This window comes from Triturus cristatus, chromosome 2_2 (assembly GCF_964204655.1).
Source record: "Triturus cristatus chromosome 2_2, aTriCri1.1, whole genome shotgun sequence".
Taxonomy (NCBI): Eukaryota; Metazoa; Chordata; class Amphibia; order Caudata; family Salamandridae; genus Triturus; species Triturus cristatus.
The window spans coordinates 79,619,633-79,636,298 of NC_140582.1; the positions used below are offsets into that span (position 1 = coordinate 79,619,633).

Below are 16,666 nucleotides of genomic sequence, written 5' to 3' on the forward strand. Positions count from 1 at the left end.
TTCGTTAAAATCGATCACGTTTTGATTGAGTGGTTGAACCAAATCAGAAGCAAAAGACCGCCAATTAATGTACTTCTTCTGTTAAAGTAGAAAAAAGTTTAAGAGAACCGAGGAGTAACCAGTTATGATGCAGGATCTTCTGAATCAAATCAGAATATTAATGCAAACTGAACACGTAAGACAGCCTGTACGACAATGCATGCAAGACATGACTGAAATAGTTCAATATTTTGTGGGTTTAGGCAAGGAATTTCCAGTTACAGATTAAGGTACAAATTCTGTCTCCTGCTGTCCTTCTGATTTTGTATAGGCCCGGGCGAAATTTAAATTATGCTGGTGTATTAGTTGTAATTTTGCGTGACAACATTAACACGAAATTACGTTGTTTCTTAATTACCTGTGTCACTGCGCTGTTCACTCACTGCAACACTTCCAGTGCACATTTGGTTGTTATGGTTACTGCAATCTAGTTGTGTTTTAGTGCTTCTTTATGCAAATAACAACCCTTCCACCCTAACTTGGTCTTCCTCGTCCCTTTCCCGTGCTATGTGATTGATACACGTTTGATGAACAGCCCCCCTGTATGATTTACCAGAGACGTTGTTCTATTGCTATAATACTTACCCGGTCTCAGCTGGGATAACGGGTTTACTCCTGTTTCGTTTCACTTGACATTGGAAACAGAAGCACCACTACTAATCTTTGCTTCAGAACACCAGATGGAGAATGGCCCAAACTTCAAATAAAACCATTTCTCATATTTGCCTTTTTTTTAAATTTTATAATAAATAGGAGGTGGTTTTTCAGGTACTCTGTGACAGGCATGACCTTGGCTTTTTTCTCCAAAGGAAAGGGAAAAGGGTCTAATTATGAGTGGCTTGGGAAATGGGCCCTTATTTTCCACCCCAAGAGTTTCCGGTTATGGTCGTACAGGTAACTCCAGGAGTGGGGAAATCAGGCCCATTGTAAACTAGATCCAGAGGTTCTACAAAGAAATGGTAAATTAAGAGGGACACAGTAATTCTGGGCTTGATTCCCCCAGAAATTTCTCATTTTGGTGTAACTTCCACCCCCCCTCCCCCCCCAGAGATTTCAGCGGCTTTCAGCAGTCAGAATTTCAGAATAAAGTAAACTAATCCCTGTGTACCTTAAAATATCATATTTGCGATGGGTTGGAAAGTTCTGTTACTAACTCTAACAGAATAAAGTATCCACTTATTACTGGGAAGAAGTCACCTGTCAACTGGCAAGGACATGTGACAAACCCCCTTAAACCTTCCCCCAAACTCTGCCTCCTTAATATATGGGAGGCTACTGACCTCTCACAGGCGGAGCAGACGTGGGCCACGATGGGTTGGACTATCACCAAACGCAACATCGCCCAAAATTGGGGGTCGGCTATGACTCCACGATTAAGTGACTGGGCGAAGGACATGGATTGTGCAATGATCACAGAAAAAACAGTGTTCAAGGGACGGGGATGCCCTAAAAAATGGGATCATAAATGGGGAAAGTGGAACAAATATAGGGGGAACATCTGCATTTCCCCTACAGTGGAATTGAGAAGGGAGAGACAAACATTGATGGCCCAATTAGAAGATGCTATAGGAGCCTCCCCACTGGACAGCTAGAAATAATGTATTAATCTGATCAGCCCAGTCGATTGTTCCATCATATTTTTGATTCTGTTTCAATGATGTACTTTATAGAATGAAGGGCAACTTCCGGGGACAGCTGGACTATGTATTCCTGGTTCAGTATATGTAATGGGACAATGTCGATATTTTGTTTTGCTCTGCCAAGATGACTGCATTATGCCATGCACCGATCGATGCACCCTTGTTAGCAATAAAAACAGTTAAAAAAAAAAAATATCCACTTGTACAAAGAGCTTTAGTGGCAGATTTCTTTTTGAAAATACTTCACTGAACCGGTCTGTTTCTGTAGGGATTCAGAAAGAGGAGAATAGGATTTCAGATGAGTCAGACAGTTGTGTGAAACAGGTCTATGGTTCCTTAGTGATGTTTATTTACAATGGGGTTCAACATCTATAGTAACATTACCATGCCACCAGCTAGCAATATTAGGAAACGATTAGCCATGCAGAGCAGGGAAAGGACATAAGCTTTCTGCAGTTTCAAAGATAGCCACTTTTGGGGATCAATACAAACAACAGTTTAGGTTTCCTTCTCATGCCTGTCCTTGCAGGATCTCATAATGAGAGGGAACAAGAAAAGAAAATAACTACAAAGATGACCAAGCAGCACTCAAGTTGTGTGTACAAGCAGCACTTAAGTTGTGTGTACTACCTCTATGCGTTTTCGAGGTCGATGTGCACCCTCACCCGAGCTTGCAAGATGGAGTCAGGGCAAGACAATGGGTGGATGGAAGTGAGAAAAAGCAATCACAGCTGAAGACCCTCAGGGATAATGGCAAGCGGAGAAAATGTAATACAGATGGTACACGGTGGCATGTGAAAATGGCCTGCTATTGCGTAACGAAAAACATACCTCAAAAAGCAGTCACACCACCTGATTTAAAATAGGTTTGGAGTCATGCATATGAGTTGCCATGTCTTTATAATAAAACTTTACTTCGGTAGGCATTTAGTAATCAATTCAATAAACTTTATTTTGGTTGTCAGACCATAAAAGTGCAGAATACATATATACAACCCAATAATATTTACACATAATAAAACCACTGTTTGCACTTAAGAAAAAGCTAGACAGTTTGAATAACTTAGTGTTTAAAATGCAAGCCTTTTCTAGAAAAAACTACACATTGGTTACCTTTATAAAACTGCTAGCTGGTCAATTCATATAGCCTAATGCATAAAAATACAATCATTCCAATAAACTAAGGCACTGAAACGCTATGCATAGGATTATTAAAGTGGTACTTCCACTGCCATGAGGATCCTTGAAATCTATTCGAGGGGGGTTGCTCAGCTAATTGCACATCGTAGAGCTTACAGTAGATTCCCCCACTTACAGTGCCTGAAAGATATAGACTTTTGAGCTTCCTACTGATTCGACACATATGTCCCAGGAATTTTGCTAATGAGCATACAAACAGAGGTCTTGTGTCTGATTTTAGTATGTGCAAAGCTGCAGAATAATGTCAGGTTCCAAGCAGTTTGCAAATAGGGGTTAACCATGTTCTTTTAGGTCCAGAGTATGCAGGGCAACCAAAGAGAGCGTGACCAATCGATTCGATTGGAGCAGAACAACACAGACAGTCTTTGTTCTCAGCAGCGTTACATGACCACAAATTTGTAAGTGAGTTCAGGGGTAGAGAGCCGTGCCTAAATTGAATATAGAGTTTTCTATCAGCCGGCAACAAAATAAGATCAAGATAACCTTCCAGGGTACATGATAGTTTAAAATCCTCGATTAGTCTACCTGGATTGCTACCCATGGATTCATTCTGTGCTACTCGATCCCAGTACATTACTTTAATCTGTATTCTTGTGGGCAATTCTGGACAATTGCTACGTCTTCCCTTTACTCCAACGATATGGAGTAGGTTTCTAATATTCCTGATCCAACCTATTTTCTTAAATGCGTCTAAGGAACAAACTTCATCAAAAGCTAGGTCATATGTGGACAATTCAGGGGTCAAGACTAGTCTCTGCCAAAACAGGAGCGGTCAGAGTTTTTCTAAATCCTTAACAGATTTAACGCCCATATACAATTTAAGGGGGATAAATTGAGTACTTGTGGGAAGAGACACCAAGTTACTAAGGAACTTGTTCTCCGCAACTGTTAAGTCGTTCTATTTTTCCAAACCCCACAACTCAGCCTCATAAAGGGCACTACTCACAGCCTTGCCTTTGTAAATTTCCAGGGCTGGTGCAACCGGTTTTGTGTAAGAGCAACAGTGTTCTTTCCTCGCGGCGCCCGTTACCTGTGTATACTTTAGGTTGGCCTAAATTAGGTGTTGTTTCCAGGACATGCCTTCTGACAGTTTTAAGCCCAGGTATTTAAAACAACTCACTCTCTCTAGGGGGGTGTTATTTAGAGTTAGGCGACCTTTAAATGAGTTGTGGGGGTTCAGCATCATAAGTTTTGTTTTTGAGGTGTTTATTTCAAGGCCTACCTCGTCACAAAAGGACTTGAATTGATTTAGTAACGTTTGCAGCCCCCTACGTGTTTTACAAACAAGAAGGGTGTCATCTGCAAAAAGGAGAGCTGCGATTTTTTTGTCTTTACCTAGTGATGGTGCATTCGCTTGTGTTCTGGCTAAGAAATCAACCACTTGGTTGATATATAAGGAAAATAAAGTTGGAGCCAAAACACAGCCCTGCCGGACCCCCCTGCTGATTTTGATGGAATCGGAAACTTGGCCCTGTCCACCCCATCTCACCCTAGCGTAATTATCTGTGTGGAGGCGTTCAAATAGTGACAGGATTTGTAAAGGTATCCCCATTTCATTCAGCACCAGCAAAAGCATATTCCAAGGCACGAGGTCTAATGCTGACTTCAGGTTTATAAAAGCTACATACATACTCTCCTTGCCCAATACCACCACCTTCCAGTAAAGGAGAAGAAAACAGAAGACTTGATCAATTGCTCCTGTTTATGTAGCGGGACAGTATGTGATTTTCGGCCATACAAGCCTATATCTTTACTAGGAGGGAGCGACAAAATACTTTCTGGATGCAATCAATTAGGCTAATTGGCCTATAATTAATCGGATTACTCTTGTCACCCTTTTTGGAAACAGGGATGACTTCAGCTCCCTTCCATGAGTCAGGTATTGGGGCTCCCCAAGCAATCGTAAACAAGATCTACCCCATGCAGAAAAACAGCAAATGAAGACAAGCTTTTCAGAACCAGGATACAAGAAACAAACACAGCATGCATTGAAAAGTGTGGCGGTGCTTTTTAACATATTTACCTCGGACATTAACCACTGTTTCTGTTTGATGCCAATGTCAAGGTGCTGAGTTTCATCTAAAATTTCCTCAAGAGACAGTGGATGAACATCTCCCCGCTGGTGGCGAGTCTGCAGACAGAAAAAGGATAATTATGATATCTCAGGCTGTCCATTGTTGTATAGACAATCTCTTAAATGACCAACACTGTGAAAAACACACCACAATTCAATTTATCTTGTGGCAAATACTTCACTGAACAGGATACCACATCTAGCTTGTCAATGCAGCAGTAAATTCCATTTAAAGACGTCCCCATGCCAGGCTATACACCTCAAGAACGCAATAATTGACAGGATGCTGCATACCAGGGCAACACAGTGTGTGCTATTGAGCCCACATCCTTCGCCTCATACCATCTGAAAAAAGTCAAGATTAGAAGGGCAAAAAAATAGGCCTATTTTAACAAAAAGTACGAATTTTGCACTTTTCACCTACTTTTCAGCTCAAGAGCTATGACTAAAATGTATTTTTTTAAATATTTGCTTAACACAGATCTACCAAAGGGGTAAAAGGTTCAACAAAAGGGCAGAAGACAACACATCACTGAGACCGTGCAACATTCAGGAAGGCTGAAAACAGAGGGGGTGGAAGAGGAGTGGCAGAAAGGAAAGCATGTGGCCAATGATACACTGATCTAGTGAATTTGGAAGGCAGAGAACAGGGAAGTTAACAGGTAGTATTGAAGAGTAGCATTGAAGATCGAGGAATGCTGGGATGGGGCTATCAGGGAGGTAGAGACCCACTGACGAACTGTAGGGGTTCGTGATGCAAACAGCAGGCCGAAATTGCAAAAATACTACGCATTGTACATTGATGTTTGTACGCCTGTCCACATGCCTTCTGTATTTGGGGTTTGCTATTGTTTCATGATACGCCTAAAACATAATAAAAAAATAATGTAAGAAAATAGCATTGTTCGTGCAGAGTTCAACACCAAGAGCTTCGCTAGAAGTGATTCACGTGCTGTGCGTAAACAGACTACCTCCATGGCAACCTTTAGAGAATAAATAAATATGTGGGCATATCCTCAAGTATGTTACCAGACCCTTCTTGATACACTAAATACATTGTTCCACAAGCATCCTCAGATCGGCACCATTTTCTCATTCTCCGCATCCTCTTCACACTAGTGGGGTTTGAATGGCTGAAGGGGTAAACTATCCCAGAGTTTATCTGTCCTAGTTCAAGGGCACAACAGATGGGACCCAGATGTTCAAAATAGGAGACCCCTAATCCGTTAAAATAAGTTCCGTGAGAATGGTGAAGGACAAAGCTGGGTAACTAAATAATATTTTGTATTAAAATTAAAAAATGGAAGAGTGAATAAAGAATAATGAAAGGATAAGTCTTTATTCTTCTAGTAATCCAATTTGATTCCCAAATGAGAAAAAAAAAAAGACAATATCCAGAAAACAGCTAACACGTGTTTCGCCCCTCCTGAAGCACGGGCCTGGGGCTTTCTCAATGCTGACAATATGCAAAACATTTGTAGGAAAATAAGCACAATTTGAACCCACATTTGGTATTGCCATTGGCATAGAGGCCAAAGAGAAAGTAAGGAGACCAGAAAATCCCAAGGCAGAAAACCGTGTGAACCCAACTCAAAAGAAAACCGTTGTAATCAGCAAGAGATATTATCAAGTTACCAACAGATAGGCGAACACCCAATATGCAATAAGGAATTTTCGATATTCATTCGGAGGACATTACAAAACCAAAATCCAAATAGGTGAACACTGCATATAATTATGACGTACAAACTTTATGCAATTAGGGAGATCGGGTCATGTCACTGGGGGTGAGTGTTTGACAATGTTCAGCATTCCGTCCATCTTTTTGTGCTGCTATAGTTGCCCTAAGCTGGAAGGGTATGCCCAGACGTGGGTCCCATGGTCTCCATGCCACTGAAGTCATGCTAGCCTGGATGATGAGGGTTGATACCCCGAAACCAATCCCAGGATGCTTTATTACAGTCCAGGGAGGACCTGGCCTGGCAGTTAAGGCTAGACTTTTCCCATGGGAAGCAGGGTCAAGACTGATTTGCGTATGGCTGGGTTTAAACTGAAATGACATGGGGAGCAAAAAAATGATAGATTTTGCCCCGATCTCTGTACTGCGGTGAATGTTTGACATTGCTCAACATTCTGTCCATCAATTGTTCTCTTTTGCTTTTGTAATCCCGAGAGGGACGGGTATGCCCAGATGTGTGTTCCATGCTCTCCATTCCACTGGACTCAAGCTAGCCTGGCTGATGAGGGGCGATACCCCGAAACCGGTCCCAGGATGATTCTTTAAGGTCTAAGGAGGACCTGGCTTGGCCATTCGTGGCTGGACTTTTCCCATGGGGAGCAGGGGCAAGACTGATTTGCATATGGCTGGGTCCAAACTGGGGTGGCATGGTGAGCAGGAAAACTATGGATTTAATCCACATCTGTGACTGGGGTGAGTGTTTGACAATATTCAGCATTGCGTCCATCATCTTTTTGTATCATTTAGAAAACATCATGACTATACAAATTAATTATTTAAATTATCAGCACTAGATCAGTTTGATAAATTAGAAAACATCCATAGGTGCAGAATAATTATGAAAATGAACATGCACGTTCCGAATTTCCTATGGGTTATACCATCCTCTAGTTGTGAATCAATATGAAGATTAATTAAGTATTTGAGAACTGTGAAAACGTGAAAATGTCTGTTTATGAATACTATTAGAAATATAAAATTGTTGCCACTATAAGTGTATAAGTGTAATGAAGTTGGAGACACGTACTACCAAGATGCTTCAGGTTTGAAATGGTGTAGCGTGCTACTGGGGATTCACTTTCTAATCTAAAAAGTGTGAAGTATATAAGACAAATGCAAATCCATACGTGCATGTTCAGTACATCAATCCTGATGCATTTCGGGCAACCCAGTGCCCTTCATCAGGGGTAAACATCTGTAATGAGATAAATACAAGCGCTTACATGAAGAAAGGACCCCAAAAGGGTGTAACAATGCAAATGAGAGTGTGAAGCCTTATCTCCCACATCTAAAAAGAAAATGAAAAGAGAGAGAGTGGAAAACATCATCATAGTGGGTGAACGAAACCATGAGGTTTTCCACTCTCTCTCTTATTTTCTTTTTAGATGTGGGAGATAAAGCTTCACACTCTCATTTGCATGGTTAAACCCTTTTGGGGTCCTTTCTTCATGTAAGAGCTTGTAGTCATCTCCTTACAGATGTTTTCCCTTGATGAAGGGCACTGGGTTGCCCGAAATGCATCGGGATTGATGTATTGAACATATACGTATGGATTTGCGCCTAAAACAGGCATGAAATTTGATATGAAGCAATACCTTACACCGATGTAAATAAACATCACAGCGAGGAGCAAATTGTTTAACTGTAGAATTATTTATTCTGATCAAATTCTCACCCATTATTTGGGATCAACAGTTGTGCACAGGGGGACATCTCCTAATCAGGAGATGCAACTTGGTTGGCCACCATAAGTGTGCCATATGTCATTTCTATTGATTCCCCTTTCAGGTGTATTCACACCCCTTCTAAGGGTCAGCGGTCCAAAATAGTACAGAGGGAGAAGATTAATGACCACGTCCCCAGAACTAAATTAGTGAGATATAGTTTACATAGGCAGAAGTAGAAAGTCACTCAGTCGTGATCCTTTGCCAGTGAGCATGCACCAACACCAAAGATGTTACATAAATATACGGAGACATCGGATCTTACCGTGGATGAATGGATTGACAAGTATACAAATATATTGGCTCGTACGTGCCAAGATCCAATGAAACCAAAATTGGTGGGAACTATTCATCTTTATGCAAAAGAATATGATTGGTAGGAAAGTGAGTTCTCGCCGTAATTTGCAGAAAATCACTTATTCAAAAATGGGACAGCCTGGTTACTGTACTGTCCGGCCAAAGGAAACCTTCTACGGTCTGTGAGAATTCACAAAGCTGGGACAGAAGAGAAACGGCTCAATGAAGTAAAAGGAGTGCTTAAGTGGCGCAATAACATGCAGTTTTCGAAAACATGTACCTCTAAGTCTGTCAAATAGAGTCAATAGTGGTTGAGCAGGGCTTTTTGGAAGGAGGTAGTCCCTGCGGTCATCCATGAGACACCGCTGATGTCGCCTCATTGAAGTAGTCATACCTACTTTCGGAGGTAACCGGCAAAGTCGGTGGCCACAGCTAAGCAAGAGGCATAAGTGTTGCCATATTGGAGTGGAAGAAATAGAGTTGCTTAAAACAACATGAGCTAACAGTAGGCTTAAGGTGTCACTTATTTACCCAAGGGGAGCCATATTTTAAAAGAATAACAGGAAATACTATGTCAGGTATCGGTCATTCAAAAAGTAAGCCTGAGATAATGAGGTGATAGAAGATACCTTGGGATACCGCTTATCACCATGGTGGGCACCATACTGAAAGTTCTAGGATGATGATATATCTATATTAGTACTAATGTAAAGCTAGGGGGGAGAAATTGTCCTGGGAGCAAACTAAAAGCAGAGATGTCTAGATCAAAACTCAAATAAACCAACTAGGTCGTACAATAGGATGGTGTCCATAAGTATCTAGGCAAACATGATGGATCGAGATATCGGAACCTGCCTGGCGTATGACACAAATGTCAGATTAACAGGAACAGGTACGCTAGTACAATTATGCAAAGGGGCATCTCATTTCCTAAAGGAAGTATTAGAAAGATTGAAGGTCCAAAGGCGAATCGGGTCAGCGAGATTAAGTTTACGAACCAGACTCGGAAAATGATCTCTAGGGATCAAGGAGGATTCACTTGAAAGAGCAAAATGAGCGATTGAGAAAGAAAAATAATGGTCAAGAATATTAAATTATATGCAGATTACAGGGAAACCATGGGGAAGACAATGGAACGAATCAAAGAAAGATCTCATAGGACTAAGATAAAATCCACTCTATGGGGCGGTATAGGCTATTATGTCCTAGGGAAGATGGGTTTGGAGGACTCCTATAGTAGTTGGACAGACAGAAGAAGGTGACAATAAATTGGAACTGACAGTCACATTTTAGTCCTCATACAACCAATGGTGCAGTTCAGTATCTTTGTTGAGGCCATTTTTCATTGTGTGGTATCTTAGAATCAGTTTGTTCTCTATTCTGCGGAGTCTAAGTTCTCGAATACCATCCATCGGGTGTTTGTTGATAATTTCTATACCTGCAACGGGAAAGGATTTATTGTGGTGGGTATACACTTAGTCAGTTGAAAATGTGTTAATGCTCCGGTAGTGTTCCTGGATTTTAGTTTGAAGTGGTCTGACAGTACTGCCAATGTACGGCTGGTTGCATGGGCAGAATATCTCATAGTTGGTACATTTGCTGTTACAATCAATCCAATTAGTGATTCTAATATTTTGGCCAGTCTGTAAGGTGCGGTCTTGTGTTTTGTTTAGGCCTTATTTGCAGATATTGCACTTGCAGCATATGTGTAAACCGACAGGCCTGTTCAAAAAGGTAGATTTGATGGTTCTCTTATCCACAAATTGATTTACACAACAAACAGACGTTTTAAATTTCGTGCTCTATGAAACCCCATTTCAGGAAAGTTCTTGATACAATCAGAAATACATGGATTTTGAGATACTAGGTGCCAACATCTTCTCAGTATTCTTCTCACAAGATAGTGGGCATTATGATAGTCAGTAATAAAAAAATAATAATTCCGGCTTTGGTTTAGATGCATCAGTTTTAGGTTAGAGGATCTCAGTATATCTGATCTTAGCAATTTCATGCATTGTTTTTAAGGTGTTACGAACAGTAGCCCTGGTGTTCTTATCTGGTTACCATTTGTGCTCCTTTTCCAGGAAGACCTTGTTCTCACTGCAATTATGTTTGATACGTAGTAATTCACCCCGCTGATTATTGAGCACATTATGTTTGTTATGACAGCTGCCCACATGCAGAATAGAATTGACTGCTGTTTCTTTTCGGTAGAGGCTGGTATGAAGTTCATTATTTTGAATATAGATTCCAAGATCCATTTTGGAATTATAATACTAAAGATTATTCAGTTACCTAGCTCTGTCCTCCACCATTCTAACGACACTCATGGGGTCTCACAAATTTAATAAAGATGCACATGCTGTACAAAGCAGTAAGTAGCCTCATTTAGGGATGCAAGTTTGAGGTGAATGTAAGCTTAAATAGACTTCATAATATAGCTTTTCAAATAAGAATCCAAGGTGGTGACTTCAGATTTCGGATAAAGGAATATTTACCATGAATGCAGTTGATGTAGACTTTTCTTTTTTTACAGAGAAGTTGGCTGCTTCTATCTGGGAACTTTCACACATGCCGGTTCTTATCCATCTTGATGAACAAGCCCAAGATAAGGATTTACCGTTCATACGTAGCTATACATAGCTTATCCACTCATAGTGTCTACAGTTTTTGGACATGAAAGCTACCAGTAAAGTTAATTTACAGCATGTGTTAAACTGGGATGTGATCATCCAGGCATGCACAGACTGAATTCTCAAACAGTCTCTAGTTTTTCGTCTACGAAGTCTAAGGCCCCAGGCCACCCCCACTAAACCAGTTCAACACTTAGTGCCTATTATTATTTAAACTGTACCGTTACATTAGACATAAAAAGAGCAGACTGTTTAGTCCTTCAGGCTAACACCAACTTCTACTACAGTCAATTTTTTTATAAGAAAAATTGCATTATGAAGGCCATTCATTTTAGGTTTCTTTAATCTTATTTAATTTGACAACATAATTTCTGTATAGATACTTTAAGCAAAGTTGTAACACAGCTGACGTGTTTTGATCATCCGGATAAATAAGTCTGGGGCATTCTCAAGGCAAGTGATCATATTGTTTGCGTTTATATGCTTATTATAAGATTAGTCCTAAATAGTAGTATCTATGGTACAAAACTGTAGTTCTATGCAAATAATTAGGTATGTGTGTTTTAGAGGTAGAGGGAATGCCAAAAAGCAGTTCTTGAGGTCAAAAAAGGGAGAGAAGCAAGCAGTTCGCTTCCATCTCATCCAGGTCTGTTGTATACAATAGGAATTAAGAGCTCAGCCTGGGTCATGTCAGTGTCTCATGACATCTGTATTTGGATTATCCAGTCAATCTGCTACGGCCTACAATTTTGCACTCCTGTGCCGGACTGAGGGCCACTCTATGGGCACTTTACTTAAATATGATCCCATTGCATTCCTAGGTTTTCCTCTAGGGTCCAGACCAAAACTGATGATCTTATGTTGGCACCGCAGAACTACTTTCCCATTGCCTGTGTATGTAACATATTTACAGGTGTTGCTCATTCAGACAACAAGGTTCATATGGCGTGATAAATGACAGAGGTGATGTCACCTTTACAATAAGTGGTTTCGTTCAATCCTGACTCTACAGCCAGTAGTCCTAAAACCCCTATTCTTCCACAGTGATGGGGTGGCTTTTAGAGTATGGGAACATTTCAGACCATGTGTGAACATGACAAAATTAAAAATGTGAAGACCAGGAGGCATTTGCAGTTTCTTTCACTACAGTAGAAAAGGGAGGTAGAGGAGATGAGTAACGATTCAAAGAACCGCTGGTTTTTATGTCCTTTGATTTTAGAAGCGCTCCGAGGTAAAAGGGATGCACCCGGACCGCCATGCCAGCTCTCGTCTATCACCACTGAACAGCTTCTTGTATTTGGTTGCTACATTCACACGGTTGAAGTACGATTATCAGTTCCACGGTGCAGGTAATCCATTACCCTACTTTGACTACCTTAATCACCTAGAAGATCTGTGGAATCATCTCCAAAAACCGACAACCAAAACCACACTGTTGGAAAACCACTCCCACACTAGAAGGGGTGGTGGTGGTCTTCCGGACACACTGTGGTAGCTTGGCTCGAGTGGTCAGGAATCAGGCTCCGTGCTAAGCATACAACATACCCAAACAATAACCATGCGTGCATCCGTTCCAAAAACGACTCTACACCGTAAAAATTATGAAAATAACTTTCTTTATCTGCTTTTTCTCTTAGTTGCTGATTGGAAAAAATAAATAACAATCACAATATACAAATTTTTTAGAAAGTGCAGGACAAATAAATACTGGCTTAATGATTCAATAAATAGGGGTGATCATAAATACTGAAGGCATAAATAAAAGTGCAATACAGACAGGCAATTAAATATTCTGAGGCAATAAATACTGTAACCAATAAATATTGTGCATCAATAAATACTGTGGACCAATAAATACAGTGGAACAATAAATAGGTTAAATACAATAAATACAGTGCCCCTAATAAATACTTAAAAGCTGACAGTGACACTCATGGATTCAGATCACTTTTGAATTCCTAAGGGCTGATTTGGCCCAGGCACAGCTTGTGGGGATGTGGAAGGCTTGGGGGTGTCTACTCCCTGGCTTGGTCAAGGCTGAGGCCTAAACTGAGGTAGATAAAGGGGGAAAATACCAGAGACCTGGCTCTCTCTCTCCACACAACTTCTCTAGATTAGTCCCAGTTCACCCCTGGCACAGTCAGGTTGGTTCCAGCACCTCCCTAGCCCCTTAGAGCAGTCTCTCAGGTCTCCACAGGGCCTTAGGCGCCCTCTACTCCACTTACTGCCCTTTTTCTGATGCTCCGACGCCGCTGGAGTCGGGTCGATGCCGTGAGGCGGTTCCAGCTCGATGTCGGCGGCCTCGGCACAATGTCAGTTCTTTGACGACGCCGGCAGGCGGCTCCGGTCTCGATGTCAGCGGCCTCGGTTCGATCTCGGCCTCCGATTCGATGGCGTCGGGCAGTCTTACTCGATGTCGACTTCGGGCGGCTCCGGTCCGATGGCGACCTCGGCTTCGATGACGTCGGCCGGCCTTGCCTCGATGTCGACTTCCGGCGGCTCCGGAGTGCGATCCTCGCTCCCGACCTCCGGTGCTCCTCACAGGTTTCCGGCGACTCCGGAGTGCGACCTCCACTCCCGACCTCCGGCACGATTCTCACAGGTTCCGGCGACTCCGGAGTGCGATCCTCACTCCCGACCTCCGTTACCCTTCACCTCGGTCTCCGACGACTCCGGAGGGCGGACTTCACTCCTCCGATGACGCCGCTCACTCGACCTCGGGTGACTTCCTCCTCGACCTCTGGTATTCCTCACGACCTCTGACGGCGCCCTCTCTCGACCTCTGGCAGCTCCGGGTACGACGTCTGCTTTTCCAGTCAGCGCCGCTTCTCCACCTCGGGCTCCAGGTCTTAGGCTACTCGACGTCGGACTTCAGGGAAACCAGCTTCCAGGTCAGGATCTTGCTGTTCTCTTGTTTCTAAGGCCTGTTCCTGCTGTCCAGGTCCTCAGGATGGTTTTTCTGACTTCTTCCCACACAGGGCTCTAGGCTGGGCTCCGTCAGTAGGGACTAGTATCAAGGGTGGGTTTATGGACCCCACTCCAGGCACAAGTTTCCACCCCTGCTGCTTCACTCCTTCCTCCTTCACGTTTGGGCTGCTCACTCTTCACCAGTCAGGTGCCAACTGCCATCTCCAACTGCCAACTCTCTGTCTTAGCTTCCCAACATTCTAAACCGCCTCCAACTGTCACAGGGTTCTGGAATGTTCTGGAAGGTGCTGGTAGGTTCCAGTGGATGCTGGTGATGTCACAGGTGGCCACCATTTTGTGCTTCAGGCCTCCAGACAGAAGTTTCAGGGGTAGCTAAAATGGCTCCCTGAATCTGCAGCAACACGAAAAAGTCTGGTGGTTCCCAAAAAGGAAAAATTCAAACAGGGTTTGAGGCAAAAGTGGGACAAAATAAATAATGATGAGGAGGGACCACCCAAAGGGCTGACAGGTCTAACACGCGTCCCCCCCAGCTGAAAGTGGGGAGAGCTACCCAACCCCTTGGGAGTTCTCATCACTAAGGCGGAAATACCTTGAGAGACCGTCTGCATTGGCGTGGTCCACTCCAGGCCGATGTTCCACCTGAAAGTCCATCCCCTGTAGGGAAATAGACCACCTCAACAACTTGGGATTTTCCCCCTTCATTTGCATCAGCCAACGAAGGGGTCTGTGGTCGGTCTGAACCAGGAAGTGCGAGCCAAACAGGTATGGCCGCAACTTCTTCAGAGCCCATACCACTGCAAAGGCTTCACGCTCTATTGCACTCCACTTCTGCTCCCTGGGAAGTAGTCTCCGGGATAGGAAGACCACGGGTTGATCCAGACCCTCTTCGTTGAGTTGCGATAACACTGCCCCAATGCCATGTTCTGATGCATCTGTCTGGACAATGAACTCCTTGGAAAAGTCTGGGGCCCTTAAGACCGGGGCCTCGCACATGGCTTTCTTCAATCTCTCAAAGGCTTGCTGACAAGCCTCCGTCCAGACTACCCGTCGAGGTTGTTTCTTGGACGTGAGCTCCGTGAGGGGGGCTACGATGGTACCGTACCCCTTCACGAAGCGGCGGTAGTATCCCGTGAGGCCCAAAAATGCTCGGACCTCAGTCTGAGTCTTGGGGGGTTCCCAGGCCATGATGGCCTCGATCTTCGCCTGGAGGGGTTGCACCGCTCCCCTACCCACCAAGTGTCCAAGGTACACTACCGACCCCTGCCCGATCTGGCACTTGCTGGCCTTGATCGTCAATCCAGCTTGTCTCAGGGCCTGGAGAACAGCTTGCAGGTGACGCAAGTGATCCTCCCAGCTGTTACTGAAGACGGCTATGTCATCCAGATAAGCAGCAGAGAAACTCTCAATTCCGGTGAGGATCTGGTTTACCAGGCGCTGAAACGTGGCAGGTGCGTTCTTGAGCCCAAAGGGCATCACACAGAACTGGTAGTGGCCATTGGGCGTGGAGAAGGCTGACCTTTCCCTTGCTCCATCAGTCAAAGAGATCTGCCAGTACCCAGAAGTAAGGTCAAAGGTACTTAGATATTGGGCAGCTCCCAGCCGGTCAATCAATTCATCCGCCCTAGGGATCGGATGAGCATCAGTTTTGGTCACTGAATTCAGTCCCCGATAGTCCACACAGAACCTCAGTTCTGGTTGGGCACCCGGTGGTGCAGCTTTTGGTACTAACACCACCGGACTGGACCAGGGGCTGCTAGAAGGTTCGATCACTCCTAGCTCCAGCATCTTAGTGACTTCACTATGAATGCTGGCCTTCACCTTGTCTGACATCCGGTAGATCTTGGACTTCACAGGTGGGCTGTCTCCTGTGTCCACGTCATGGACGCACAGGTGAGTCCTACCCGGGACAAGGGAGAACAACGAGGAGTACTGCCCCAGGACCTGGCGACAGTCCTCCTGCTGTTCAGGAGTTAGAGATGGGGAGAGAATCACTCCCTCCACCGACCCATCCTTCTCTTGAGACGCAAACAGATCAGGGAGAGGCTCGCTTTCCACGTCCTCTCCTCCGTCAGTCACCATCATCAAGATGACTTCAGGCCTCTCGTGGTGGGGTTTGAGGCGGTTGGCATGCAGCACCCGCAGGGGCTGACGAGGGGTCTTCAGGTCCACCAAGTAGGTAGCCTTACCCTTCTTCTCCAACACCTCAAAGGGTCCTGACCAGCGATCCTGGAGGGCACTAAGCTCTCCCGGTTCGATCACCCACACCTTCTGGCCAGGCTCCAACTCCACCGGGTGAGCATTGTGGTCATACCACGCCTTCATCACTGCTTGGCTGGCTTCCAAGTTGTCAGAAGCTTGCTTCCACAACTTAGCCATTTGGCTCCGGAAGGCCA

The 16,666-nt window shown here is 43.8% G+C and overlaps 1 protein-coding gene across 2 annotated transcripts in view; it reads right to left on the minus strand.

The window, feature by feature from the left end:
* GTF2E2 (general transcription factor IIE subunit 2) overlaps positions 1 to 16,666 on the minus strand; it is a 216,059-nt gene that overhangs the window by 92,942 nt on the left and 106,451 nt on the right. For both annotated transcript variants that reach the window (XM_085641075.1, XM_085641074.1), the window contains exon 4: positions 4,903 to 5,010. In XM_085641075.1, coding sequence (XP_085497201.1) covers positions 4,903 to 5,010 — 108 coding nt within the window. The remainder of the gene's footprint in view (positions 1 to 4,902; positions 5,011 to 16,666) is intronic.